General features: G+C 46.1%; 2 protein-coding genes across 6 annotated transcripts in view; both read right to left on the bottom strand.

Moving 5' to 3' along the window:
• The window catches only part of QRICH1 (glutamine rich 1), a 41,238-nt gene extending 25,766 nt beyond the window's left edge, over nucleotides 1–15,472 (bottom strand). Inside the window, exons 1-3 of one of the 5 annotated variants that reach the window (XM_019723899.2) lie at nucleotides 15,307–15,472; nucleotides 13,775–13,834; nucleotides 5,878–6,207 (exon numbers count right to left, since the gene is read on the bottom strand). In XM_019723899.2, coding sequence (XP_019579458.1) covers nucleotides 5,878–6,186 — 309 coding nt within the window. In that variant the 5' untranslated portion in view covers nucleotides 6,187–6,207; nucleotides 13,775–13,834; nucleotides 15,307–15,472. Of the gene's footprint in view, nucleotides 1–5,877; nucleotides 6,208–8,020; nucleotides 8,411–13,774; nucleotides 13,835–14,635; nucleotides 15,033–15,306 lie in introns of those variants that run through there. The other 4 variants (XM_074312375.1, XM_074312376.1, XM_019723898.2 and 1 more) reach the window with 4 other exon arrangements.
• A 1,143-nt stretch (nucleotides 15,473–16,615) lies between these two features.
• On the bottom strand, nucleotides 16,616–23,314 carry QARS1 (glutaminyl-tRNA synthetase 1). The gene is made up of 24 exons (XM_019723894.2): nucleotides 23,156–23,314; nucleotides 22,863–23,010; nucleotides 22,395–22,504; nucleotides 22,176–22,251; nucleotides 21,881–21,945; nucleotides 21,272–21,325; nucleotides 21,076–21,136; nucleotides 20,670–20,741; nucleotides 20,461–20,546; nucleotides 20,198–20,284; nucleotides 19,707–19,806; nucleotides 19,509–19,587; nucleotides 19,320–19,428; nucleotides 19,091–19,221; nucleotides 18,913–19,005; nucleotides 18,670–18,807; nucleotides 18,492–18,579; nucleotides 18,259–18,402; nucleotides 18,055–18,159; nucleotides 17,791–17,883; nucleotides 17,545–17,672; nucleotides 17,385–17,451; nucleotides 17,183–17,308; nucleotides 16,616–16,750 (listed from the first exon to the last, which is right to left on the bottom strand). The coding sequence occupies exons 1-24, from the start codon at nucleotides 23,270–23,272 to the stop codon at nucleotides 16,700–16,702; spliced, it is 2,328 nt and encodes a 775-aa protein (XP_019579453.2). The 5' UTR covers nucleotides 23,273–23,314; the 3' UTR covers nucleotides 16,616–16,699.
• Between the last annotated feature and the right edge of the window lie 2,118 nt (nucleotides 23,315–25,432).

Below are 25,432 nucleotides of genomic sequence, written 5' to 3'. Positions count from 1 at the left end.
CATTCTCTGGAGGGGGAAGAGGGGCTGGAAATTGAGTTATTAATCAATCATACCTACATGATTTAGCCTCCATAAAAATCCCAAAAGTTGGGGTTCAGGAACCTTTTGGGTTGAACATATCCATGTGCCAGGAGGGTAGTGTACCCCAACTCCATGGGGACAAAAGCTCCTGCACTATGTATCTCTTTTTTCTTTTTTCAATAAATTTTATTCGGCAATATTGGGGAACAGTGTGCTTCTCCAGGGCCCATCAGCTCCAAGTCGTTGTCCTTCAATCTAGTTGTGGAGGGCGCAGCTCAGCTCCAAGTCCAGTCGCCGTTTTCAATCTTTAGTTGCAGGGGATGCACCCTACCTTCCCATGTGGGAATTCAATCGGCAACCTTGTTGTTGAGAGCTCGTGCCCTAACCAACTGAGCCATCCAGCTCCCCCTCTGGAAGCTCAGCGGCAGCTTGTTATCTTCAATCTATCGTGATTCCCCGAAAATAAGACCTAGCTGGACAATCAGCTCTAATGCGTCTTTTGGAGCAAAAATTAACATAAGACCTGGTCTTATTTTACTATAAGACAGGGTCTTTAATATAATATAGTAATATAATACCAGGTATAATATAATACTGGATCTTATATTAATTTTTGCTCCAAAAGATGCATTAGAGCTGATTGTCCAGCTAGGTCTTATTTTCGGGGAATCATGATAGTTGTGGAGGGCACAGCTCACTGGCCCACGTGGAAATCAAATCAGCAACCCTGCTGTTCAGAGCTCACACTATTAACTCTTTATATGGCTGTTTATCTGTGTCCTTTATTATATAATAAACCGGTAAACGTGTTTCCAAGTTGTGAGCTTTTCTAGCAAATTACTGAACCAAAGGAGGTATAGTGAGAACCCCAATTTATAGCCAATCAAGTCAGAAGTCCTGGGACCTGGGACTGTGTCTTAAGTGGATGTCAGTCTTATGGGACTGATCCCTTAACTTGTGGTATCTGATGCTAATTACTAGTAGATAGTGTCAGAACTGAACTGAATTGTAGGAAAGTCAGCTAGTGCTAGAGAACTGGTCAGTGTGGGGGAAAAACCCACACATTTGGTGGTCAGAAATGTGAGTGTGGGGGGGTGGGGGGTGGGAGATGAGGGTAAGGGAGATCAAATATATGGTGATGGAAGGAGAACTGACTCTGGGTGTTGAACACACAATGGGATTTATAGATGATGTAATACAGAATTGTACACCTGAAATTCTATGTAATTTTACTAACAACTGTCACCCCATTAAAAAAAAGAAATGTGTGATAGTAGGAGGCAGTAAAGGAACAATTTAATTCAGACAGCTACTCTTCTAATTAACCTTTGACATATACCTTCGTCTCCCAGCAATTCACTAAAACTGTTCTAAGGATGTAATTCCTTTGTCAAATTCAACAATCTATATAATATGTGCTGCTCGTAGGCTAGACAAGATGAAGTCAGAGGAGCAGAGCCAGTGATGACAAATGGTTTTTAAAAAGCAATCTAATTTTACCACAATTTAATTTAAAAAAGCAATCTAGAAAACAGCCTCCGCCCTCAAGGTAGTAAATTGTCTTAATATTTCAAATAATATTAATATAGACATAATTTTTTATTCTTATCAAGAGTTAGGCTGAGACACAATGCTATGGGGCAGAGTCCTCTAACATTTGGGTTGAGAAGGCAGATCTGCTCAGTGCTGCATTTCAGTGCATACACTCTAGTCTCACCCATTCACCCAGTGAACTCTGGTTACTTTAGCCTTCTTGCCGTTTTTCAAAAAGCAGGCTCCCACCTGAGGACGTTCTGATTTGGAATGCTCTTTCCTCAGATAACCACCTTTGCCAACGCTCTTCGGTCTTAACTCAAATGTCATCACCAGTACATTGAGACTTACTTACCCTGGCCATCCCCACTGCTTTTTCTCCTTTGGAATTATCACTATATAACAAGATTTTTTTTAGGTATCACCTATCGCCTCCCAGCTATAATGTAGGCTGCACAAAGTCAAGGAGCTTTCTGTCTTGTTCACTGCTATACTCAAGCATCTAGCAAAGAAAGGGCTTTCCATGTAAACACAGGCACATGGAAATGTCTAGGATGGGGGGAAAGGTTAATAATCTTTGTCCTATACCTACCAGTTCAAAGAGCAAAACATTTCCAAGCAACACTTGTGTTTTTAATTACAAAGAAATTCAAGCTCTCCTCCTTAGCACCCGACTGCCCAGTCCAATTACTGTTTTGGGCTTTGCTACTATGTTAACCAATGATACTAACTTTGACGCTCACGGATTTGTTAAACACCCTATCCTGTCAATATGTATAGGTCTACCTCATTCTTCTGATCACAGAGGACAAGACGCTGTTACAATTGAAGCATTATTTGCCATTTCCCCCACCCCCCCATTGAAAGAGTAACTTGTTTCCAATGTTACCTATAAGCAATGCAGCAGTGAATATCCTTATATAAACATATATCTGTGAGCACAAATGCAACGCCAAAGGTATGCACACTTAAAACATTTGACAAGTATAGCCAAATTCACTTCCAAGAAAGTTACATTATTATGCTCTCATATCCCTGCTGCCCTAGATGATACATTTCACTTTAAAAATTTATACTTCCATAATCACCAGTAGCACAAAGCATATTTTGATATGCCTATTTAATACTACCTGTATTTCTTCGATTAACTGTCTACTTGTACCCTCTGTTCATTTTTCTACTTGATTAGTTTTTTTTTCTAGTTTGTACGAGTTCTTTATGTGTTAGAAACACTAGTTAGTTAGGAGCATAGGCTTGAGTTAAAACAGTGTGGGTGCAAATGCCAGCTGTCAGACTATGACAACCTCCCTGTGCCTCACTGTGCTTTTAGTTGCAAAAACTATACTATAAGGCATCCGGATGGCTCAGTTGATTAGAGCAGTGAGCTCTTAACAACAAGGTTGCCGGTTCAATTCCCACATGGGATGGTGGGCTGCGCCCCCTGCAACTAAGATTGAAAATGGCGACTGGACTTGGAGCTGAGCTGCGCCCTCCACCACTAGACTGAAGGACAACAGCTTGACTTAGAGCTGATGGGCCCTGGAAAAGCACTGTTCCCCAACATTCCCCCCTGCCCAAAATAATTATACTTTAAAGGAGTATATACAGACCTATAAAAAAGATCAAGAAACCAACGTGTGTACAATAATTCTACAATTGCTGTGCCTATATTTGAGTCTAATGTGCCTATATTTTAGTCTGATGTCACTAAGAAAATGTTTTTCAGAGTTTTATATAAAGTTGTACTTTCAGCCACATTTTTATTATTTGACTTATGATTTAGTAACACTCAATTTTCTTCAATTCAGCTTTAGATTTAGTAACACTCAATTTTTATGTAAGTAACATTAGTTAACATCAATTTTTAATATTTAAATTAAATCTGCAGAGCCAACTTTTAGAAAAATTAAATCTCATTTGGCTTAAGCCAGTTATTAATGAAAATATATTTGCCTTAAGAATTTTTAAAATTTATGAAAAGGAAAGAAAGATTAGTCTCAAGAAAGATAAGCTAGGCTGAACTACACTTTGACCCAAGAAAGCTTGACTAAAAGGTCATTTTTAATTTTAAATAGAAGGGAAAAAAACTACGCTTGCACATACAAGTCTATATACCACAAACCATAACTCAGCAACTTGTATAGTAAAAATCTGTCATAAGATTTTTAGGAGTACTTGAAAAAGACAACCAAAAAAAAAAACCTCAAGTGAGAAATTTTTTTTAAAAAGGAAAAAATGAGGTTTCCTCTACCTATACTAATAATTTGAATTAAAATTGATAACCTATGTGAAGGGAATCACAACAAAAAGTAGCCTAACAGTTTGGCCAAAATGTAGATCCACAGAAAAAAATGATTCTTATCAAAAGAGCACTGACAATTATTATTGAATTATTATATCTCTAACTTGCTAATTAAGTTAACGTTCCATGATCTGTAAATATAATTTTTATGTAGGGGTTCCCTGAGACCTGAAAATTATTTCAAGGATTTCTTCAGGGTAAAAGACTGGGAAAAGATCTCTCAGTTTACTTTCTTCTTTAGGAAGGCTTTCCACAACCTAAAAGTACAAAAATTTTCAATACTGTCTTTTAATGGTTTTATTGTTTTGTTTTTATCTGAACTTTTAAGCCATCTGTATCTTATTTGTATTCTGAGAAATATCTGACTTTATTTCCAAAAGAAGAGCAGATTGCCTTACTCCACTAAATGGGAGTATATCCTTTCCCTACCAATCAGCAGCGTCACCTTCATCCTGCACCTGACATTTATTCACAATGTATGTAGTCACGTGTGTGTCCTTTGTCAACTCCCAAGCCATGGGTCTGAGACTGCCCCAGGGGATCCTTTAGGCTCTATTCTTCACTTCTAGGCTCAGGGCACCCTAAGAACTGCTCTACCTCACCTAAAAGTTCTCTCCTACATGAATTCATTTGTCACCCGATTCTGTCTGCGTCCCCTCTTTTAGTAATTTCTCAGATTTAATGGGGTTTTTTTGTGGATGGCCTTTGTTTTTTCCAGCACTTCTAGTATCTACTTAGTCACACAGAATGGCGAAAATATGTGTTCTTACGAGTCTACCATATTAAACTTATCTCATGGATTTTACTATTTACATTTCTTCTTTTATTTACAAGGGGTTTATGGAAGATGATATTAATAGGTGATCTCAATCAGCCATCTTGAACATAAAGTCTCAAACAACACTTTAAACTCAAATCCCAAACTATTTTAATTTTATGAAAAAGGAGGTCCAAGCTGTAAAATAACAGAATAATTTCTTGAACCAAAAGTCAGCCTTCTCTTACCTAACTTTCCTGTGCCCTTCCTTCCTTACAAAGATTGGAATAAGTCACTGCATCCCCATGTCCCAGATGCTTTCTTGTCTATTATCTCCTTTAGTCTCACTAAATAGTATCATCCCTGTTTGACAGAAGAAAAACTAGGGCTAAGAAGAGTAGGATCGTGTCAACAAATAAGAGCTAAGTCCAATTGAGACCCAGAGCCATGCTCTTCCCATACGGTGCCTGCCTGCACTCCTAAGGCGCAAAGGCGCCACCTTTATCAATCAGACACAACTCCCCACACTCCTGCCTCTCCATGTTCCACCCCCTTTCCTATTTTCTTGGTGGAAAACGTATTGAGGGCAAAATGAAATGCAACCACAATAGACAGTATCAAGAAAACAGCATTTATAACTGGAGATTACTAGTTTTACATAAAGACCCCCTAAAAAGAAAAATTTTACCAGGTCTGCAAATGTATTAGTTTCTCCTTTCAGAAGCTTATTAGTCTTCTTTCAGTAAGCTTATCAATTAGCATTATTAAATAGCAAATGCAGACCTAAAAATCTACAGGTGACCTGAATCATGAAACCATACAACTAAACGAAGATCACTAAAATATATCAGCCTTTCCATTTAAAAACAAGTGCCAAATGTCATGTTTTTTAGTGATGAACCAAGATGAACCCTGTATTCTTCATTTGCTCAGGGCGACAGAGGGAAGCTTCAGTCACACAGAGCTATGTCACACCCAAATCAGTCCCAGAAGACCTCTAATTTCTATACTATTCAATTCTCTAAAGCAAATGACAAGTATCTGTAGTCTTTTCAGTTTACAGTGGTTCTAAATATTTTTAGTTTGCATTAACTATGAAATATGAAAGCCTTTGTGTTAAAGAAAATGTTTAAAAAAAACCAGAGTATTCCCCCTAGTGAAAATAACCTCTGGCATCTGTATCTAGATGTGATGCTCCTACTAACCAAAACTGTGATGGCAAATAAAGCCTATTAAATAGGATGCACCTCAACATTTCCTTTACCTGAACTTGCTGTGGCTGTTGAACCTGGATCTGCTGTTCTTGCTGGGTTTGTGGCTGAACACTGGTGGTGACTGGACAGGCAAGTTCAAGCAAAGAGCCGGCCACTTCGGTGCTGTCTGTGTAAATGCAGTTCCCACCCTGTTGGTACACCATGGTAGTGGTCGCTGTCTGCTGGAACTCCTGAAGGGCTTCTGGCCCCTTAGAGGCTAGTGAGTCCAGAAATTCCTTCATCCTGTGTTGCGGGACAGACCGCGCCTTCACTCGGATGTACTCTTCAAAGGAGATGGTGTTCTCCAGAGAATTATTCATATTGTAGAGTCCTTAGGGTTCCTAGTAATAAAATGAATAGCCAGAAGTCAAAATTATGCTATTGTTTTTATACTTTGAAATGCACAGGGCAATCACTCTTGCAGGAGTGTGAAATATTCAGGGCAGCTGTATACATCTGGAATCCAAAGTAAAGTTTTACTATACCACCTTATTTTTTCAGTTAATGGCATCTGAAAAATATGTTCATAAACATTTCATAAATCAAACCCACACTGAAGACAAAAAACAAAAGCATGCGTCACAGTAGTAGATGAAACAGGCCAAAAACACACTTTCCACCCAGCACTAGGCCAACCCATCTTTTCTGCAGAGCCAAGCACTGGACAATAAGTCACATGCAGAACTGCTATCTGACCATCACAGAGAGGACTACCAAGGAAGCTCGAGATTCCTGCTGCCATGTTCTATGTCCACTGCCAACTATGTCCTACAGTGAAGGAACAGGTATACCATCCAGCTGTGGCAAGACCCAAGAGATGGGACGTGTTCTTCACCTCCCTTTGGGACCACCTAAAATCCCATTTTGCCATGCACTGCTCACATTCCTTTGTAACATAGCTTACTGGTTAAGAGCATGGATTTTACAGCCAGAACGCCTGGGTTCAAATACTAGTTCAATCTCTCCTTAGCTGTGTAATCCTGGACAAGTCAGTTAACCTTTGTTTTCTTGTCTATAAAATGAGTATAAAATAGCATTACCTCACAAATTTGACATGAGAAAAACATGTAAAGCATTTAAAAAAGTACATTACACACAGAGAGTGCTACATAAGTATTAATATTATTAGAATAAGTGGGAGGGAATTGAATAGTGCCTTAAATAACTAAGTCACTGCTATGTGACTATTCCACAATTTTTTTCATCAGGGTATTTACCTTAAGAATTAATCTGCAGGGGTGGATAGCAACTCTCAATTACCAGGGACAACCATGCAATCTATCCACGGATGGTTGCCGCTGCTACTTTCATACCATTCTTTCTCGATCAGTCCCACCTCCAGAACAAAAGCAGCAGCACGGTATGAGAGTAACACAAACCAAGTGAACCTTTTTGCCAAAAGGACTCTCAGCCAATCTCAAATGTCTGGAAAAGTGATTTGTGTCCTTGAGCCATCAGGCTAGAAATATCAGTCTCTCTTTCACTGCCCACATGTTCTGCCTTACGTTACAGATATAAGGTGTGTGTATCTCATCTCTTCTACCTGGCAGACAAGACTGTGTCTTGGTACTCTCTGAATGGCTCACACATGGTAGGCTTCATTGCATTTAGAGTTCAATGTGAAACAAGAATTGACTTTGTTCGTATAACATCTATAACTTACCACCGTAAATGTTATGTTTTTCCCTAGTAAATGGTTAGTATATACGTTGGGAAAAAAACCACGGCAAGAGATCAAAGAAAAAATGTAATTCTTACTGACACTGGTATTAGTTCTGTGAGGTGCTATGTAAGCATACAAATTGTATTCGGGTGCTTTCAAATAGAATAGACCCAGCAATAAATCTTTTATAATGACGTACAGATTATAAAATAGATTTCGGCATAAAGAAAGAACAACACATACACCTTATCCTGTCTAAAATCAAAATTCCTAGGCCACTACTCTCTGGAGAGCCTCCACTTCTCAGGAAACCCAATAGAGTGCAGGTCAAGGGGGTGCAAAGTGAAACTGCTGCTGATGGCCTGTTGTCTTATCAAATTTAATTTTTTTTTAAATTTTTATGAGTTTATTTGAGCCAAACTGACAACCTATGCTGGGGAGCAGGATCACAAGTGCTCCTGAAATTTACTTCTCGTCTGTCCCTTTCTCACCTCTCTTCCGACCATCTCCCTCGTCCAGCTCTTCCTTGTCTGCAGGGGCTTTCAGTTATCTTCTCTCGTAGAAAATTAGGAGGTCTGCTGTGAGACTTCAAAATTAAGCTATCAATGATGGCAATGGCACATGAGTAGGAGGAGCATCCAGGCCATCCTTTGTTACATATTCAGAGCAGGCCGCTCCAGAGTAGGTGACTCACAAACTCACTACCGTGGCACAGCATGTGTCAAAGCTTCCCTTTGTTAAGAACACAGGGCTGGAATGTCCGTCTTAAGAAGGTACCTCTCAAAATATAGACCTAACGGCATTACAAAGTGCACAACATGTGACTCTAATACTTAATCACATATACCCTTCTGCTCAAAAGGGAACAACGGAGAGATTATCTGAACAGCAATTAACCAGTTCTCTACCATGCTGGTACATATTTCAGTTTTTTTACCTCCATTATAAAAGAACAGTAGAGGTCAATTGAAATTTACTTTTCCCAAAATTTATCTTCTTCAAAAATTAGTGGCATTCCTATAAAATACTGAGGCTGCTTGAATTTTGAAGATTGCCTGTGCTGGAACCACAGCTACTGTGTCAAAGCAATTTTCTTAAAAAGTATAGAGAATAATGCAGCAAAAACTTTGTCTCAATCTGCAAGAAGAGAAATGTGAGCAAACACAAATACAAAGAAAAACTGCAAATTCAGTTTATAGAACCAGAAAACCTTCATTAAAATAGTGGTTGGTAAAGGCAGTCCTAGAATCTTCCTAGAAATTTTATTTCCTTTCACTTTTTCAAGTTTCAGTAATTCCAGAGGTCTGATACTAAGTATAAAGGAGAATTGCACCAACTTTTCTTCCTAAAAACAAGCTTTCTTCAGTTTTCAGTGTAGAATTCCACGTAAGTTTTGGTTTTCTGTGGGGAGGGTAAAAGTAATACATCCACTTTCTAAGAAAAAGATGTTCAAGTAGTACAGGAATGTATAATATGAAAAGCAAAAAATAGCTAAGTATGCTTTGACCTCTGATTCTTGATCTACCAATTTTAAATAATCACTGATCTGTCCTTTAGGAAAGGTGAGTTTAAGTCATTTAAATCAACTTCCTCTCACCAACCTCTGCCAATCACATTTTTATTTTTGCCATGATCACTTGCATAGCTGTAAATCTCTAGTTGTGGACTCATTAATTTTAGAGGCTCTCTAGACTTTCCACTATGTAACATAAGGAAATTAAAGTTCCATGTCCCCTATTTTTGACAAGCATTTAGCTAAATGAGTATAATTTGTTCAATCTTTTAGTTTTAGAATACAGTATTTCATATCAAACCAAACTCAGAACTAATTTTTAAATCAAGGTTCTAAAGAAAAACCATTCTGCTCCAAACAAATCTTACCTGTCAGTAATTTATAGAACACAACCTTCAAAAGTCACTACAAGAAACTCCAATCTAAATTTAAATTTATTCCCTGAGCAGAAGAACAAATAAGGTGGATATTCAGTGCTCAAAAAGAATGGAATGAAAGTATCTTAGAAAAGTATCTGCTACAAAGTCTCAAAGTTCATTCTTTAAGCTTTCATCAAAAAAAAGGAAAAGACCAATAGCTTTGAAGTAGAAAAAATTCTATAAAACGTAGACAATGTTGATAAAAGTTTCATACACAGGTGTTCATTATATTCCTATTTTTTATGAAAATATTTCAATTATTCTATGATAAAAACACCTTTTGGTTAGTAGCTAGCTATGTGTTTGAAGTAGTTTAGACTCCAAAGTATAAAACCCTCTGCAGTGCTCCATGCTTAAAGCCTACTTTTGTTGGTGCCAGAAGCTATTTGCTTCCAAATACTCTATTTGTCACTAAGACCGCAGGCGGTTCTTCACTGACTCTGTATAAGCCCACCAAATCATTTGAGAACCACGGAATCAGAGGAAGCTAAAAAATATTAATAATGGATTCAATGGCAAATTAAAACAAATTAATGGAAAAGGCTAATTTCAAAGAACATTTCAATGTGTCCATTTATACAGACTAAAACACACAGGCATTTCTTATCCTTTTAACCGGCTCACTTGGCACTATCCACCAAACTGACACATCCTAGTAATGAAAGTACACTAAGTCAGCATTTGACCTGATACAAAGTGCTGCTTAGAAGAAGAAAAAAAGTTTCAGAAATATATTGAAATATTTTAGACTAGTGAGTAAAGAAAAACACTGAGAAAAATTAAATTCTCAACAGTGGTAATAGCTTCTTCCTTTGTTTTTATGTTCAGAAAAAGTCCTCTCTACCGTAAGATCAGGGAATTATCCAATTCCAATTTTTTTAATATACAGTATTTTTTATATAATGCTTTGATCCATCTAGAATTTATTTTGCATAGTGTAAGGTAAACGCCCAATTTTAATTTTTCCAAAGACCAAACAACTTGTCCCTTTATCATTTATTATTGAAATTCCTTTGCCCACTGACTTGAAATGCCACTGTCATTATATACTAAATTCCTATAAAGAAAGTCTGCTTCTATGCTTTTAGTGTGATTCCACAGGTCTTTCTATAACACAGTAGCTTTGAAAAAAAAAAGTATGTTAGTACCTGGAAGGTAGTTGGTTTAAAAAACAAGTTGGGTTAAAAAAAAAAAATTTTAATGACACAGAAGCACACTATGTGTGAAAATGGAGCCAACACAATTCAATTTATATATTACAGTATTGTTTAATCATATGCGTAAGAAAAAAAAGCTGGCAAAAAATGCATCTAAATGCTAACAGTAGTTTCAACTGGGTGGTGGAATCACAGAGGACTTAAATTTCTTGTTTAATACTCTCCTGTATTTTCCACAATTTCTATTAAACAAAAAATTTAATTAAAAAGCAATCTTTTTTGCACAGCAGTTATAGTGCATTAACAGTAACAGACATACAAACGATTCTGGTTGCTCACAGTATGACTTTTCCCTCACAATCTGAAACTTTTAGACAAAACCAGAAGCACCAGAAGTTTGCATAATAACAAAGATTGTTAACTTCTTCAAGAAGCTGCTCACAAGACACAGAAGGCTAAACCTTGATAATAAAGAGAAATGCAAAAACTTAATAAAACCCCCAAAGAAACCAGATTTTATTTAGCTCCACGTCAAAGACTTAGTGAGGAGCAGTAAATATTAATTAAAGTACTTATGAAAAACATGAAGCTGAAGTGATAGTTGAGTACTCCCAATTTCTGGGAGTCAGAAAAGAAAAAAGAGATGGGAAAACACCCTGGGGCTCAATGGGGTAGGAGGAGTCTGTAAACAAGCATTTGTTTCTGAATACCTTAGGTATAGCTGCTTTGCAAAACAATGAACAGACAAACCAGCTCCCCACCAACAGATGCAATAAATTTTCTCTTGTATGCACACTTTAATCACTAGTATTTCTCCTGTACTTTCTTTTATTGGAGCTTAGCACAGCTCCTCACATAGAGCAGGCCCTCACACATCATTATTTTACCACTAGAATACAAGATGGTACTAGGGACAAAGGTTACTCCAAAGCAGCAATCTATTATATTTCTATTAGTCTGTTTGCTAATTTCTTTCTTTTTTCTATTTAGGTACCAAGGAAAGAACTAGGTACTCAGCAGAATTATCCTTTCTTGGGCCCCTCAAATCCGATACCTCTTCCTGACTCCCCATGCAGCTCTGCAGAGTAGGTCTTGAATATGTGATGGACTAAGCTACTGGAAGCTGCCTCAAAGCCCTGCCTCTTCCTGTTTACCCAACAGTCAGGCTCTTGGGCCCCTCTCTTGGGCCCCTCTCAAGGCTCCCATCTACTCTTAGCAATGGCTCCTCATAGCCTAGGAAGTCTAGTTTGAAGAACACAGTCACATGAAAAAAAAATCAATTTCCATTTCAAGGAGCTGCGGTCACATTTGTCCTAATTAACAGTCATTTCAAAGAAGCAAATTCAGAGATATATTTCTACTCTTAAAGATATAAGTGGGTTCACTACAGGGTTTGTGATAGAAATTATCCCACTGGGCCATTCATCTGCCCTGTGCTTTTACCAGAGGAGTCCCTCATTTAGGGGCATTTTAACTATGGTTCTATTTTTGGACAACAAATTTTCAACCAGGAACTTAAAATTTACATTTGTACCAAAGAATGGTGTCCTGTAAATTGGCACAATCACTTGCAACATCTAGAGAAGTTGAAAATATCCATTCCATACAACCCAGCAATTCTATCCCCTAGGTATATATGACACACACATATACAAAGGTACTTATACTAGAATGTTCATAGTAGCAGTTAATAATAGGACCCAAATGGAAGGAATCTAGATGTCTATCAATAGAATGGATAAATTATGGTATATCCATCCAGCAGAACACTATACAGAAAGGGGAATGAATGAACTAGCTGCCCACAAGGTAGACGAATTTCAAACACAAGCTATAAAAAAAAAAAAAAAATGAAGACACAAAACACAGCATGATTCCATTTATATAAATTTCAAAAGCAAACCAAACCATGTTGTTGAGGGATACACGGTAGTACAAGTAAAGTGAAAAACAAAGACCGAAAGATTCAGTTCAGGGATGCTGGTATTGCTCTACTTCTTGAAGAGGTGGGAGGTACACACACAGTAGTTCACTTTACAGTTTTCACTAAATTGTATACAGATCACCTGAACTTATATGGATATTTCACAAATTTTTTAAAAGAAAAAGAGCTTTCTGACATAGCCCACCAGCTCTACCTATAGTGTCAGACCAAAGGACAATTCTTTCCCCCCTTTCAGCAAAGCAAGAGGTTAATCCATCATTTCTTCATGCAGCCACAATCAGAAATCACAATCCAGTAGGACAATTAGGAAAAAAATGAATGAAGCAGTTACGTGAAGGCTGGAGAGGACTTACAATATATGGAACAAAATGCAGGGTAACTAAATACAAAGTAACAGAAAACAACAGGTGTCCATGTACACCTCAATCTGAGACTGAGAAATGAAAAGACCATTAGAGATAAAGGGTGACGATTTAAAGAGTAGACAACAAGCAAGAAATATGGCACATCAAGGACAACTCACAACTGATTAAAGGCATGCAAGCTTGAAGGAAGAAATTCTTGATTCTGAAGATGTCATAATGGAGGACAGCCACACCCAAGAGCCGTTGACTTTGGTTACCTTTTTGAAGCAATTCAAATTTACAAGAAATTTCAACCACTATTTAATCTTTTGTTTGAAATGGCAACATAAGCTGGAAAGGGGATGTGGAAAGCCAGAGGTTCATGGAGCGGTACACAAATTATTCATCATACAGGGCTGGAAGTAGGACATCATCTAATAGGTAAATCTAAGTTAATGAGCTTACAAAAAATATCGGCAAATACCAGTTTAAAAGGCATATCTCACACTTAATAGCTAAAAACAAAGCTATCCCAGAAAATAAGGCCTAAGAGATACATTAAAAATTTAAGTGTATCCTAGATAAACTTGACTGCTTTTCTTTGAATCATTCAGGTCCTTAGAAAAGCTGAAGCCTCGTCACGCTAAAAACCTAAAATCTGCACTGACTTATAGTTTAAGAGAAAACTGTTTAAGCAGCAAACTATGGCTGGATTCAAAGATGTAGTTCTTCTACATCTTCAATTTTCCAGCACCTAGTAGTTTCTGGCAGAAAGCACCCAGAATGATTGGTGGAATTCATAATGCTTCAGTATTACCAAGAAAAAACTGCACACATATTTCCAGCATATGAACGATTTTAACTCACCAGTCACCATGTTGCATGTATTTCTGCTGCTTGTCCTGAGTTCTTAAGACTTGTAACATTCTGAAGAAGACAGAACAAAGAAGTTCCTTCCATCCTCAGCCTTTTTAAATTTTAACCTTGCTCTTAAAATAATACATTGTATTAGAAAAAATTACCCCCATCATTATCAAATCTGATTAATTTTACTTCCTCTTAGCTTCTTTTCCCTTACACTTAATAAAAGACTGTAAAACATAGAGGATGTTTTGTCTTAGGAAAAAATACGTGTATATTTCTCTAGGACAAACCTAGAACTCCCCCTGGCACCAGAACACAGTGCTGGAGTGAAAAAGAAAAGAAAAAAGCCGAAAAGGATTGAAACCTGTATCAAAAGTGACTTATGCAGTGATACACGGACTGATTTTAGGTCATTCTTCTGCTGGGAATTCAGGAATTACAAAAGAAGGCAAAGCACTGATTTTCAAGTTGTTCAATTTTGTTCTGGGCAACTTTCTGGCTGGGCAATAGTGGGCCCTTAGTCTAACAGTACAAGTAAGTCCCTCCCATCCACACAGAAGGCGGCTGCAATTAAGGATGTAATTAAAGTGGCATTTTAGAGCTTGAGTAGTTTCACTTCGTCCACAAAAACAGATCCCCTTTTCCGGAGCGCAGAGATGTGTAGGAATTGCGCTTATGGAAGAATCACTTTCTAATGACAAGAAAGCAGGTACCGCTGAAGGAAGAAGGGCCTTCTAGGATTAACCTTCCTTCCCCAACACAAAGCAGCAGAACAAGGTGAGGAAACTCGAAGGAGCTCGCAGCCCTCACAGACCAAGAGAACTCGGTTTTAGAAGCAGGGCAGCACCCACCCCAAGCACCCACCCCGCACTTGGGCCTCTGGTCACCGCATTCTTCGAGGAAAACGAGCAATCTCGCCCGCCTCGCAGAGGAGTGGGGCCGCTACCCAGACCGCAAATCCAGCTGGTTTCTCCCGAGCGGTCCGGGGACGTCACCAGAGCAGGAAGGGCCCAACCCGCAACCCTCCTCACACCGCTAGCCTCCCTCCCGCCGCCCCTCCGCGCAGCAGGGGTGTACACCTGCGCGCCCTCGCGGCGGCGCCGCCACCCAACAGCACGGCGCGCGCCCCGAAGCCGGGGGTCGCGGGCGGGCGCGCGCGCCAGAAAACCGCTCTCGCCTACGGGCCGCAGCTCCAGGAACCGAGACATCCGGGCCGGGAACGCGCACGCCGGCGGCCACGCGCCCCGAAAGGGCCGCACAGCGCCCGCGCGCCCGCGCATATAAACAGGCCCTGCCGCGCGTGAGCACCAGCGCGCGTTCGCGCGCCGCGCCCACCCGAATGTCCGACCCGCCCCTCCCCCACCCAAGGGGCGGGGGCGCGCGAGGCCAGGGACGTTCTCCGCTCCGGAGCCGCCCCGAGGTCTCCTGGGCCCAGCAACAGCGACCCGCCCGCCCCCGCCCGCTGTTGTGTGGGGTGGGCCTGCTATCTCAGGCCCGCAACCTCCCCGCATCCCTGCCCCCATTGGAGCCCTCACCCGGCGACGTCGCCGCCGCCGCCGCCGCCGCTCTACCCGCCGGCCCCGCTGCACCGTTCGGGGCCCCGGTTCTGCCGTCGCCGCTCTAAGACCGACAGGATTTTCCCCTCACAGCTCCCTGGGCGCCATCTTACATTCAACCCTCACAGCCAATGGGTGCTGAATGCCTCTCTCGCGATAATCTGAGCGTCGGATCCCGCGAGACTTGAGGCTGCCTCCTGGCTAGGCTTAAAGGGAACGCTTCTGCGGTGCAGGTAGGCCGGGCCTCCGGCTGCAGTAGCGGCAGGAAGAGGGGTGTAGGGCGGAGCTCGCTGCCCTCGAACGCCCCTCCATGCGGGGCGGAGCCAGGGCCTGAGATTCGCCTAGCTTTGGAGTCTAGGCAGGCTGGGGCTCCAAGCTTGCTCTCTGGACCCACCTTCTGCCGCCTACCTGGGCCTCCTTAGGTCGCGCAGCCCCACGCAGGGCGGGGCCCGGCCTCTTGCTTAAGGTGGTCCTCACTGCTCTGACTTAGGCCTGTCGCCTCCAGCCGCAGCCCCACCTGGGACGACCCCCCGGGGAACTCTCCTCTCGTGTCCCTAGCATCTGGGATCCTCCTTACCCCCCACCTTTTGTCTAATTCACCCTTCCACAACCCAGTCCACCTTAAAACGGGCCTCTGGTAGCCTGGTGTTTGTATACAGGGAAAATGTGGAGGGTGTTAAAGCTGCAGGCACCCGCTTGTGGGACTTGTGGGCCTTGCAGTAGCGCACACTTCCCTAGAGGGCATCCGGCCTGCAATACTCTTAAAAGGCCTGAGTCTTTGCACTTGTTCCTCCTGCCCTGGCAAACTACCCCTAATCCTTCAGGTTTCCCCTCAGCAGTCACTTCCTGAGGGTAGTCTTCTGAAGCCCAGGCTTCAAGATCCTCCTCCAGCCACCTACAGGCCCCAGGGAGACCTCTCCTGCACAGTGCTTCACTGTGCCTGGCACGTAGTAGGCCCTCAATCATTATTTGCTGAATAACTGGACAGGGAGCCTGGCCTCTCTGCATCTACTAGGCACACAGGCAGACAAACTTTCCAGATCCCTCTGGCACGGGGTTCCTAAGCAGTGGAGCATCACCTCAGGACCCACCATTCCCTCAGACCTGATGCGGAGGAGATCTCATCAGACTCAGGCCCCTGCCCTTGAGCACCAAGAAGTGCACCAGTGGTTTCAAGGCTGTAAGTACTGCTGTGTGTGCAGTGCATCATTCCCTCCCCAACCCCTACCCCCAGCGTGTCTCTAAGGCCCTCAGGTGCTGAGGGCAGACAGGTAACACAGACTCCAGGGAGATTGAGCTATTCTTTATTGACATGGGAGTCTGGGCTCCCCTGGCCTCCAGAAGGATGAGGTAAGTCCACAGGGCTTCCAGCTCACACCTTTCCTGGGTCCTCCTTCAGTGTGACGGTCCGGTTGAAGACAAGCTAAAGGGCAGAGGGGGAAGAATGACCAACAAGCCAGAACCAGGCCAGGAGACCAGGGTGGGTCTCACCACAGATACCCCACTGCTACCCTCACTTCATTCATTCATCCCAGAGGAGCTGAGAGTCAGGAGACTCAGGTTCTCAATAACTTTATGACTTTGGATCAGAGACTGAATGGCTCTGGGCCTCCGTTTTATATGAATTATAAAACCCCTAGGCCTGCCCCCTACCTTGAGGAATAAGAAAGGCAGGGTCCGTACAAAATTGTGTGCATGGACTTAACCTCTGAGTCTGTTTCCTCATCAACAGAACATGAATGCCACCTCAGGTGGTGAGGACTAACTAAGGAAATGTAGGCAAAGCGGTTCGCACAGTAAATGGCAGCTGCCACTATCACTGTTGTGGAAAGGCCAGGCAGGTAAATTCAGGCACCTGTCCTTGGTGGCTGTCTGGATCCACGGAGAAGTAGCCAAGTCGCTCAAACTGGAACTTGTCGAAGGGCTTTGCCAGGGCCACAGAACAGTCCACTAATGCTGCCTCCACCACTTGTAGCGATGCCTGTGGGCAGGGAACTCAGATGGCCATCCAGTCAGGGAAGCTCCTCCCCCCCGCCCCCCATACCCCATGAGCCTACCGGGTTCAGATCACTTAAGAATCCACCAGGCACCTCAGTAGGATCCTCAGGGTTCTTGTGCTGAAATCTGCAGCCAGAGTGAAGGTCAGACTCCAGCTGGGCAGCCACAGCAGGCAATGCCCATCTCGTACCTGACCCCACCCCTGCTCTGCTCACTCACAGCCGCTCGTAGAGGCGAATCTCACATGTCAGAGGCTGTGACACCCAGTGAATAAAGGCCTTGGGCTTTTCTCCAGTATCTGCCCGTCGGCAAGTCACTTCCAGGCTTTCCACACAACCACTGGGGCCCTGAAAGTTGAGGGAACAGTCCTGTAATCAGACCTGGGGTCCACTACCAGGACTGCAGGCTGCACCCAGATCCTTCCCCAGCAGTCACTGCGGTAGGAAGGCTGCAGCTGGCTCTCACCTTGACAACATGCTGCAGCTCGATGACGTAGCCTGTATGCCTCAGGCCCACAGGCTGGCCCCATGCCAGGCGCTTATAGCCTGGCTCTGGCTCCTAGAGGTAGGAAGTAGGGTGGACACAAGAGGCTGCAAGGGTCGGAAAGTTACAAGAGGCTTCCTTCCCTCACCCCTATGTCTGGCAGGGGTTAGCTGGTCTGAAGCAGGAAGTAGATGGATTGCAGGGCTGGGCTCGGCAGCAAATAGGACCCTCCACCCTCCCATTCACCTCCTTGAAGTCAGTCCTCTCGATGAAGACAATGGATCCAAAGGGAACCTGATGGAAGCCCTTGGTCTCATCAGCTGGGAAGTTTGGCACCTGAATGTCCAAGGACTATACCAAGAGATGGGTGTCTGAGTCACACTAGGCACTAGGACACCCCCCGCCCCAACAGACACACACGTGCACACACACATATTGAGGGAGACTTACCTTGGCAGCAGGAAAGTTGGTGATGACGATCTTTAATGGCTCCAGCACAGCCATGGCCCGTGGGGCTGTGTCATTCAGCACATCACGCACACAGGCTTCTAGCAGATGTGGCTCCATTGTGGTCTGTGCCACTGTCACCCCCACCTAAGAAGAAAGGTCAGCATCAGTCATAGCCACAACCACAGACTGCGGTGCTCAGCCCCCACCTGCCCACCCAGCCCAATGGGCCATACCCGGGCACAGAAGTTGTTGATGGCCTCAGGTGGGAAGCCCCGCCGTCGTAAGGCTGTGAGCGTGAAGAGCCGTGGGTCGTCCCAGTCCCTGTGGGCAAAGAGGTGGTGAGAAGGCCTTTGGCAGCACATGCTACTAGTACCACCAATCCTTGATGAGTCAAACCACAACCACACCTACCGCACAGCACCAGCTGCCACAAGCTGGAGAATCTTCCTCTTAGAGACAACCGCATAGTGCAGGTTAAGGCGGCCATACTCCCACTGCACAGGGCAATAGACATCCAAGGCATTGCACAGCCAGAAGTAGGACGAACGTCTGGGGTGGGAGGGTGGAGTCAGGACTTCAGACCAGGGAGAGACTGCAGGAAGGGCTGCTGGAATCCCACTGGCCCTGCCCACCACATGGGCCCACATCCCTCACCGGGCCTGGAATTCCTTGGTGCAGAGTGAGTGGGTGATGTGCTCAATGGAGTCGCAGAGGCAGTGCGTGTAGTCATAGGTGGGGTAGATGCACCTGCGGGGCATAGGCAGTGAGCCCCACCATCCAGCCCCACTCTGCCCTACCCATGGCCCACCAACCCTCCCATGCTCATACCCACCAGGTGTCCCCCGTGCGGTGGTGTGGGGTATATTTGACTCGATAGGCCACAGGGTCCATCTTGCCATCCTCCATCACCAGCTTCATCCGCAGCGTGGCCTCACCCTCTGCAAATTTGCCCTTGCGCATTGCCTGAGGGGAGCAAGGGCTCAGGCTGCCTCTCAGCATAGGGGCATCTCACCCTCAGCATCCTGGCCCACCCGGACCCAGCTGCCCCTGCAGAACCCCACCTCGAAGAGCAGCAGTGACTCCTCTATGGGACGGTCTCTCCAGGGAGAGGGCAGCGGGTTGTGGCCTTTGAGCTCCTCTCCTCGCTGGTGGCACACATAGGCCTGGCCCCTATGGGGAACGGGTGTGAGTGCCCAGCATGGCTGTGTCCTGGTCAGCCTGCCTGGCTCCACATCATGCCCTGGCCTCACCTGTGAATGAGCTCTACAGCCCAGGCATACAGCTGGTCAAAATAGTCAGAGGCGTATGTCACCTTATAAGGTGTGTAACCTGGGGCAGAATGACACATATATTGTATGAGCAACCAACCAGGGACACCCAGTGGATGACCATGGCCCAAGGAGAGGCCCACTGACCACCAGCTCTGCCCAGGCCTTCCCAGCCCATACCCAGCCAGGCCACCATGTCACAGATGGCAGTGAAGAACTTTGCTTCCTCCTTCTCAGGGTTGGTGTCATCAAAGCGCAGAAAACAGATCCCATTGTTGGCCTAGGAGAATTGCAGTTATCTGTGAGCTCCCATGTCATCAGCTCCCATAGTTCCGCTCATCAAACTAGGCAGTTCTCAGAGCTCTCCCGTGTCAGAACTGGACACATCTTCAGAAGTTCACTCATCTTTCTGTATCTAAATGCCGCAAACGAGGCACCTCTATACCAACGTGGATCAAAGAGAGGTAGCACTGGACATTCCCTCAGATTTGGACTCACTGCCTCACCTTAGAGCTTTTTCCCAATAAGCGCAATGGATTGCTAGGTATCTGTAACACGTGTGATTCCCCTCTATCTGTCTGCTCTGGGCACATTACAGAAGCAGCAGGGAAGGCAGTCATGGGAACAACAAGTGGTCACTCTGCTCGCCAGGTTCCCAGACACACACTCACCTTGGCATAGCCAAAGTTGAAATTGATGGCTTTGGCATGTCCAATATGCAGGATTCCATTGGGTTCTGGTGGGAACCGGGTACGTACCTGAGATGAGGGGAATGGGAGCAGAGGAATTAGGTCAGAGCTCACACTACCCTAAAGGAACAGACACCCTTCCTCAGGGAGGCCATGGTGATAAGTGAGACGGGGCAGTATGGAGGCAGCCCAGGCCCCTGCCCAATGCCGATGGCACTAGCCTGCCTGGCCATACTCTTACACACCTGTCCCCCAGTGATCTGCAGGTGCTGCTTCAGTAGCTCCATGGTATGTGGAGTGGTCACATAGCCTGGAGTCTTGTAGTTCTCACCTGCCAGGACCAGAACGAGTCTGAGGACCAGGCTGCAGGCCAAGGCTCCCCACCCCAGGGGCCTGGCTGCAAGAGTTGCTATCAAGAGCCAGCCCTCGCCAGAATTTTGCCCTGCCTGCTCACCAGGCTTGTGGAACTTAAGCGCCTCCCCTCGGAGCTGCTCCATCAGAGACAGGGTCTGGCCAGCAGCCTCACCTGCAGAGAAGTGACCAAGGAAAACTTACCCTCTGGACACAGCTACCACATCCAGCTCAGAAAGGCACCTGTTGGCACTAATATCCTGCAACCAGAACAGAACCAAGCAGGCCCCTCTTCCCCCCAACCCCAGAGACAAGAGATACACAGCCAGACTTCTCAGGCCTGTCTCTGGGTAAAGGGAACAAAGTAAACACCAAGACTTCCAGTCTCACAGCAGAAGGAAGGGTGCTGTGCAAGCCAATGGCCTGAGGGGACAAAGCAGTAAGGACCCATCAGGTAGAAAGCCCAGAAGTCAGGGAGTTGAATGCGACAGGAGTCTCAAGTCTCTCACCATTCTCCACCACATCCTTTGCTGTCCTCCGGTCTGTTTCTTCCGCTCGAGTCTTTGCCACCTGCAAGAAGCCCAGAAGTTGGGTCAGGGTCTCTCCTGGGCAGGGTCTTGGGATCACTGGGGTCAGACACTCCCTTCCCCAGCTCAAGGTCTCACCACCTCATCCCCAGGGACCCAGAACCATGCTCAACCCCACCTTGGGCTTCTTTTCCAGATCAGTCTCCGTCTTGGGACCCAAAAGGTGGAGGACCTGAGCAGAGACCAGAGTCAGGCATGAGACAGAGAGGGGTTTCTTTCCAAGAGCTCCTGATTGACGCCATCCACCCAAGGGCTACCTGGCTTGTTTACCAGTACCACCTTGAAAAACCTACCTAGCCCATCCCTCCTCTGCTCCTCACATGGTCCTGCTGGCCTCTTTCCCTCCTAAGCAAACATACTGGGCTCAGGTAACAAAAACTGCCATTTAGAGAGAAACTGTGGGCCCAGCAGCAAGATAAGCCATCTGCCTCAGCCATCACCCTTAGCCTCCTAAATGAAGATGCTCATCTTCAAATGAGATGAAGGCCACATCACTCCTATTTACGTGAGGAAACTGAGGTTCAGAGTAAAGTAACTCATCCCAAATTCGGGACAACTCAGAGGCCCAAGTCTGCCCACCCAGGTGCTCCCCCTCCACGCCGGGTTCTACTAGTCACCAGCAGAATAGGGACAGGGTCTCCCCCCCCCGGCCCCCGTTTATCTCTGTGGACTCTAGGCCCTTTCCACAGTAGGGTCTTCGTCTGCTTCAGCTCAAGGAGGCGCCCACCTGCATGTCTACTTCATGCTTGATCATTTTGCCATCTGCCCACTTGAGCACAGCTCGAGCCTCTCCTAGAAACGTGGGCACAAGGAGCTGCAGAAAGGCAAAGGAAGGCACTTCCCACCCTCTTTCCCAAGAAAAGGTCCTGGCTGACCTCAGGAGCTAGAGGTCTGGGCCCAGCCAGACCTCTTTTTAAGGTGCTCCCACTCCTCTACGCCTCCCCACACCGCCCTCTCTCACACCCGGAAGAGAAGGCATGACCAGAGAGAACAGTATAGTCCCTTCCCCAGGCTCTGCTCACCCATCAGCAGCCCCATGTTGAAACGATAACGCTCCACCAAGAGCTGGGGCCGGTGGCGGTTTATGGCGACCTCCACCTATAAAAAGCCAAAGCATACCATTCAGGAAAGTGTCTTTCAGAACCACACCTTCACCCTGGGTCTTCCTGGGTGGAGAAGCTAAGCCACTCCTTTCCAGAGTCAGAACTAAGGCAGCAGCCAATGCGTGGGGAAAGACTCACAGCCTCTTCAATCTGCTCTGGGGTCACCGTGATGCCCACGCCACATTCCTGCTCAAAGTCCGCGGTATCGATAGGATCCAGGGGATGACTTCGCACATACTCAAGCGCAGCTGAGGAAGGAGAGCCAATGAGTTTATGGCATGTCAGCTCCAAGAAGGAGGTAGACTGGGCCCTAATCCCATGAAACCCCAATTACAGTTTGGCCTTCTGGGAAGCCAAGCATTGCACCACTCTAGAGAAACCCCAAGGCCGTAAGACAGACGTATGTGTTCTGAGGCAGGCTTTCCCCAGACCTACACAGTTCCCCAGTCAGTCTCACCAGAAAGCCTCTCCATCCCTCAGTGTTAGTAGGTCTGATTGAGAGAAAAGTGCTGAGCTAGGCATCTAGAGAGATATTGGGGGACTTGGCAGAAAGGGGTCTTGGCTGAGAGTTGGAGGTGGAAGTGGCAGGACAGACGGGGGTCTCACCGCTCAGCTGGAGCTCGGTGTGGATCTTCTTATTGGCTATGTAGCTCACGAGGAACGAGAGACGCCGGGGATCCCTGAGTCGGGAGGCCAAGCCATACAGCAAGGTCCCGGTAGCCTTGTCGACAGTGGAGCCCAGAGTCTGCTGCGCCTGGGGTCAGAGGGGTCAGGAGAGAAGCACCACGCCCAGTGAGAAAGGCGTGCGCGAGACCAGGTGGGTAGATCTGGATGGGGACCGGACGGGCGCTGCGTGGGGATACAGTCCTCAGTCGGGCCAAGGGCAGAGGGGCTCGCACCTGGATCGCCGCCTCACGCAGCTGCGCGCTCAGAGCCGTGTTCTTGAGCGTCTCGCGAGCCTTGTGTTCGCTCAGGCCGAGGCCAGTGAAGAGCGACAAGGAGTCCACAGTCGCCATGGCAGGCACACCGGAAACCAAAAGAAAACTTTGGGGCAATTCTGCCCGATGACGTTAGCCCGCTAACCAATAGGAGAGCGGAGCCGCCAGGCAGAGCCAATGGTGTCTTTCCTTGGCGGGCTGGGGCGCGGCTCTTCAGGGATGTCGGCGCCATTTAAAGGACACAGTGCGGCCACACCAGCTTTTCCTGGCGCTTCATTTCCGTCTCCGCGCTGCTGGTTACTTGAAGAGGCAGAGGGCAGCGGGACTTTAGGCAGGATGCAGACGCATGCGTAGCCCTTTGCTCTTCGACTTTTCTCCTTCCGCCCTGGAAACCTTGGGACCATCCCAATCTTCTCGGGAGCAAATGTGAGTCCCTATCGTGTTTCTGAAGTCACAGCTTTGGAGTTGCCGTGGAAACAGTTGAGCAAAATGAAGCCCTGGAAATCTGGTCAATACTCCAGCGCAGAGACCGGGCGGAATGGCCGCTGGAGGGCCCCATAAGACTGGCACTTTCAGGGGACCACCTGGACACACCTGGACAGGAGGAGAGATTTAGGGCCAGGAAGGACCTCGCAGAAGTTCTCTGATGATTTGGTTTAAAATCTCCTGGCACACTTAGCTCCCCTTGCCAAAGCATGTAAATGTCACGAAAACCACAAGCATGTTATACCTTGAAATCCATCTACAAGCATTTGACAGTGTGTTTTATTAAAATTGGGATACAGTGGGGCAGAGGAAGTAGAATCTTCATTATGATGGCTATTGTGCTTGGGGGGGGGGGTCTCCCCAGTCTCTCACTGGACTTCCAGAATCTGCTGGGAATCGTCAGGTTAAATAGAACATACAAGTTTTCTTCTTTGTGGAACTGGAGCTGCTGCTGGTGGGATGGTGAGGATATCCGGATATCCCCAAATTTGGAATTGGAACTCAGGCTTTTGGAGGTTTTGGTGTCGCTCATACTCCTCTATCTTCAAGGACTCGGCAGGATCCTGACTACAGTCTGTATCTGTATTCTGTGTCCTGCTTTGTGGCCATATTCCATTAATGACTGAGTTCCATTTCTGGGCCTACATCGGGGTCCCAGATGATGACCAATGCCAGGTTCTGCCCAGCACCCCACAGTTACCAATATCCAGGTCCAGTCCTGTGTCTTGGGGCTTCCTACCTCCGTGGGGCCCCTTGGCCTCAGCCTAATACACACACAGCCCAGTGAAGTCCAGGAACAGGCACTGGTCAGGTGATGAGTGCAGTGGGCCACAGATAGGCACCAAGAAGCAGAGCCATGGCCACAACAGCCCTGTGCTGAGTCCACAGCTGCAGTTGCCCAGCCCACCACAAAGGTGTCTATGATGAGCAGAGTGCCTGCCAATGCCACTGTCTCCTCTGTACCCGGTACCACTGAAGGATTTATTATAGCACCATCGCTGAGTCCTGCAGGCCTGGTAATGGCCCCTTCAATGGGGTCAGGGCCTGCACTCCCTTCCCTGGCCTCAGGATACCTACCCTCTGGAGCCTGTGGCCCCATGTCACAGGATGAGGCAGTAGCTCCGCCAGTGCTACCAAGAAGGCCACAAGTGGCAGTGGCAGGCCAGCAGTCCTCTGGAGCCCTATGACTTGCACAGAGCAGAACCATGAAGTTGTATGAGCCCAGCCCAGAGGGCTGGCTTGCTTGCCTGAGTCCCGGGCACTACTTCCAGGAAAATCAAGATAAAGACCAAGGAGAAAAGCCAGGCAGCAGCCAGTAAAGGCCAGCTGTGGCATGGGAAGAGGCAGGGTCCCGCAGCCAGGCCTATGGACAGGTCCCTGCAGTGTAGGCTAACAGTAAACATAGCGGCAGGAGAGGCTGCAGTGCTGATGGACACAGCAGCCTTCTATAGATGCCACAGAAGGGTAATGTGGCAGGATCAGCAGCAGCAGGGCTGTGATCAGGGACAGAACAGGGCCCCTGATCAGTGCATCCGGCACATATAGACCACTGGTGGCCAGACACCTGGGACTACACAGTGTAGGCCCAGCACAATCCTGTTGCAGCCCATGCCTAGTAGGCCCTCCCGCAGTATGCCAGCACCAGCTCCCAGCTTGGCAATTCCACCATTTCTGCAGGGTCTCACACCCAGCTATCCAAGGCCAGCAACCCCACATGGCACTTGTGCTGTTGTCCCCATAGGGAAAAGCCAG

The sequence above is a fragment of the Rhinolophus sinicus genome, linkage group LG10 (assembly GCF_036562045.2).
Source record: "Rhinolophus sinicus isolate RSC01 linkage group LG10, ASM3656204v1, whole genome shotgun sequence".
In the NCBI taxonomy this organism is placed as follows: Eukaryota; Metazoa; Chordata; class Mammalia; order Chiroptera; family Rhinolophidae; genus Rhinolophus; species Rhinolophus sinicus.
Note: the sequence above shows the minus strand (reverse complement) of the source record. Positions and strands in the feature narration are given on the sequence as shown.

Bases quoted from the DNA above. Each gene is read 5' to 3' on its own strand.
- QARS1 (XM_019723894.2), bottom strand. From the start codon at position 23,272: ATGGCGACTGTGGACTCCTTGTCGCTCTTCACTGGCCTCGGCCTGAGC. The intron at 19,807-20,197 runs GTGAGTGTGTGT...CAATTCTCCTAG, and splicing joins TCAACTTTGGCTATGCCAAG to GCCAACAATGGGATCTGTTT. The intron at 19,006-19,090 runs GTGGGTATGAGC...TATGCCCCGCAG, and splicing joins CACCGCACGGGGGACACCTG to GTGCATCTACCCCACCTATG.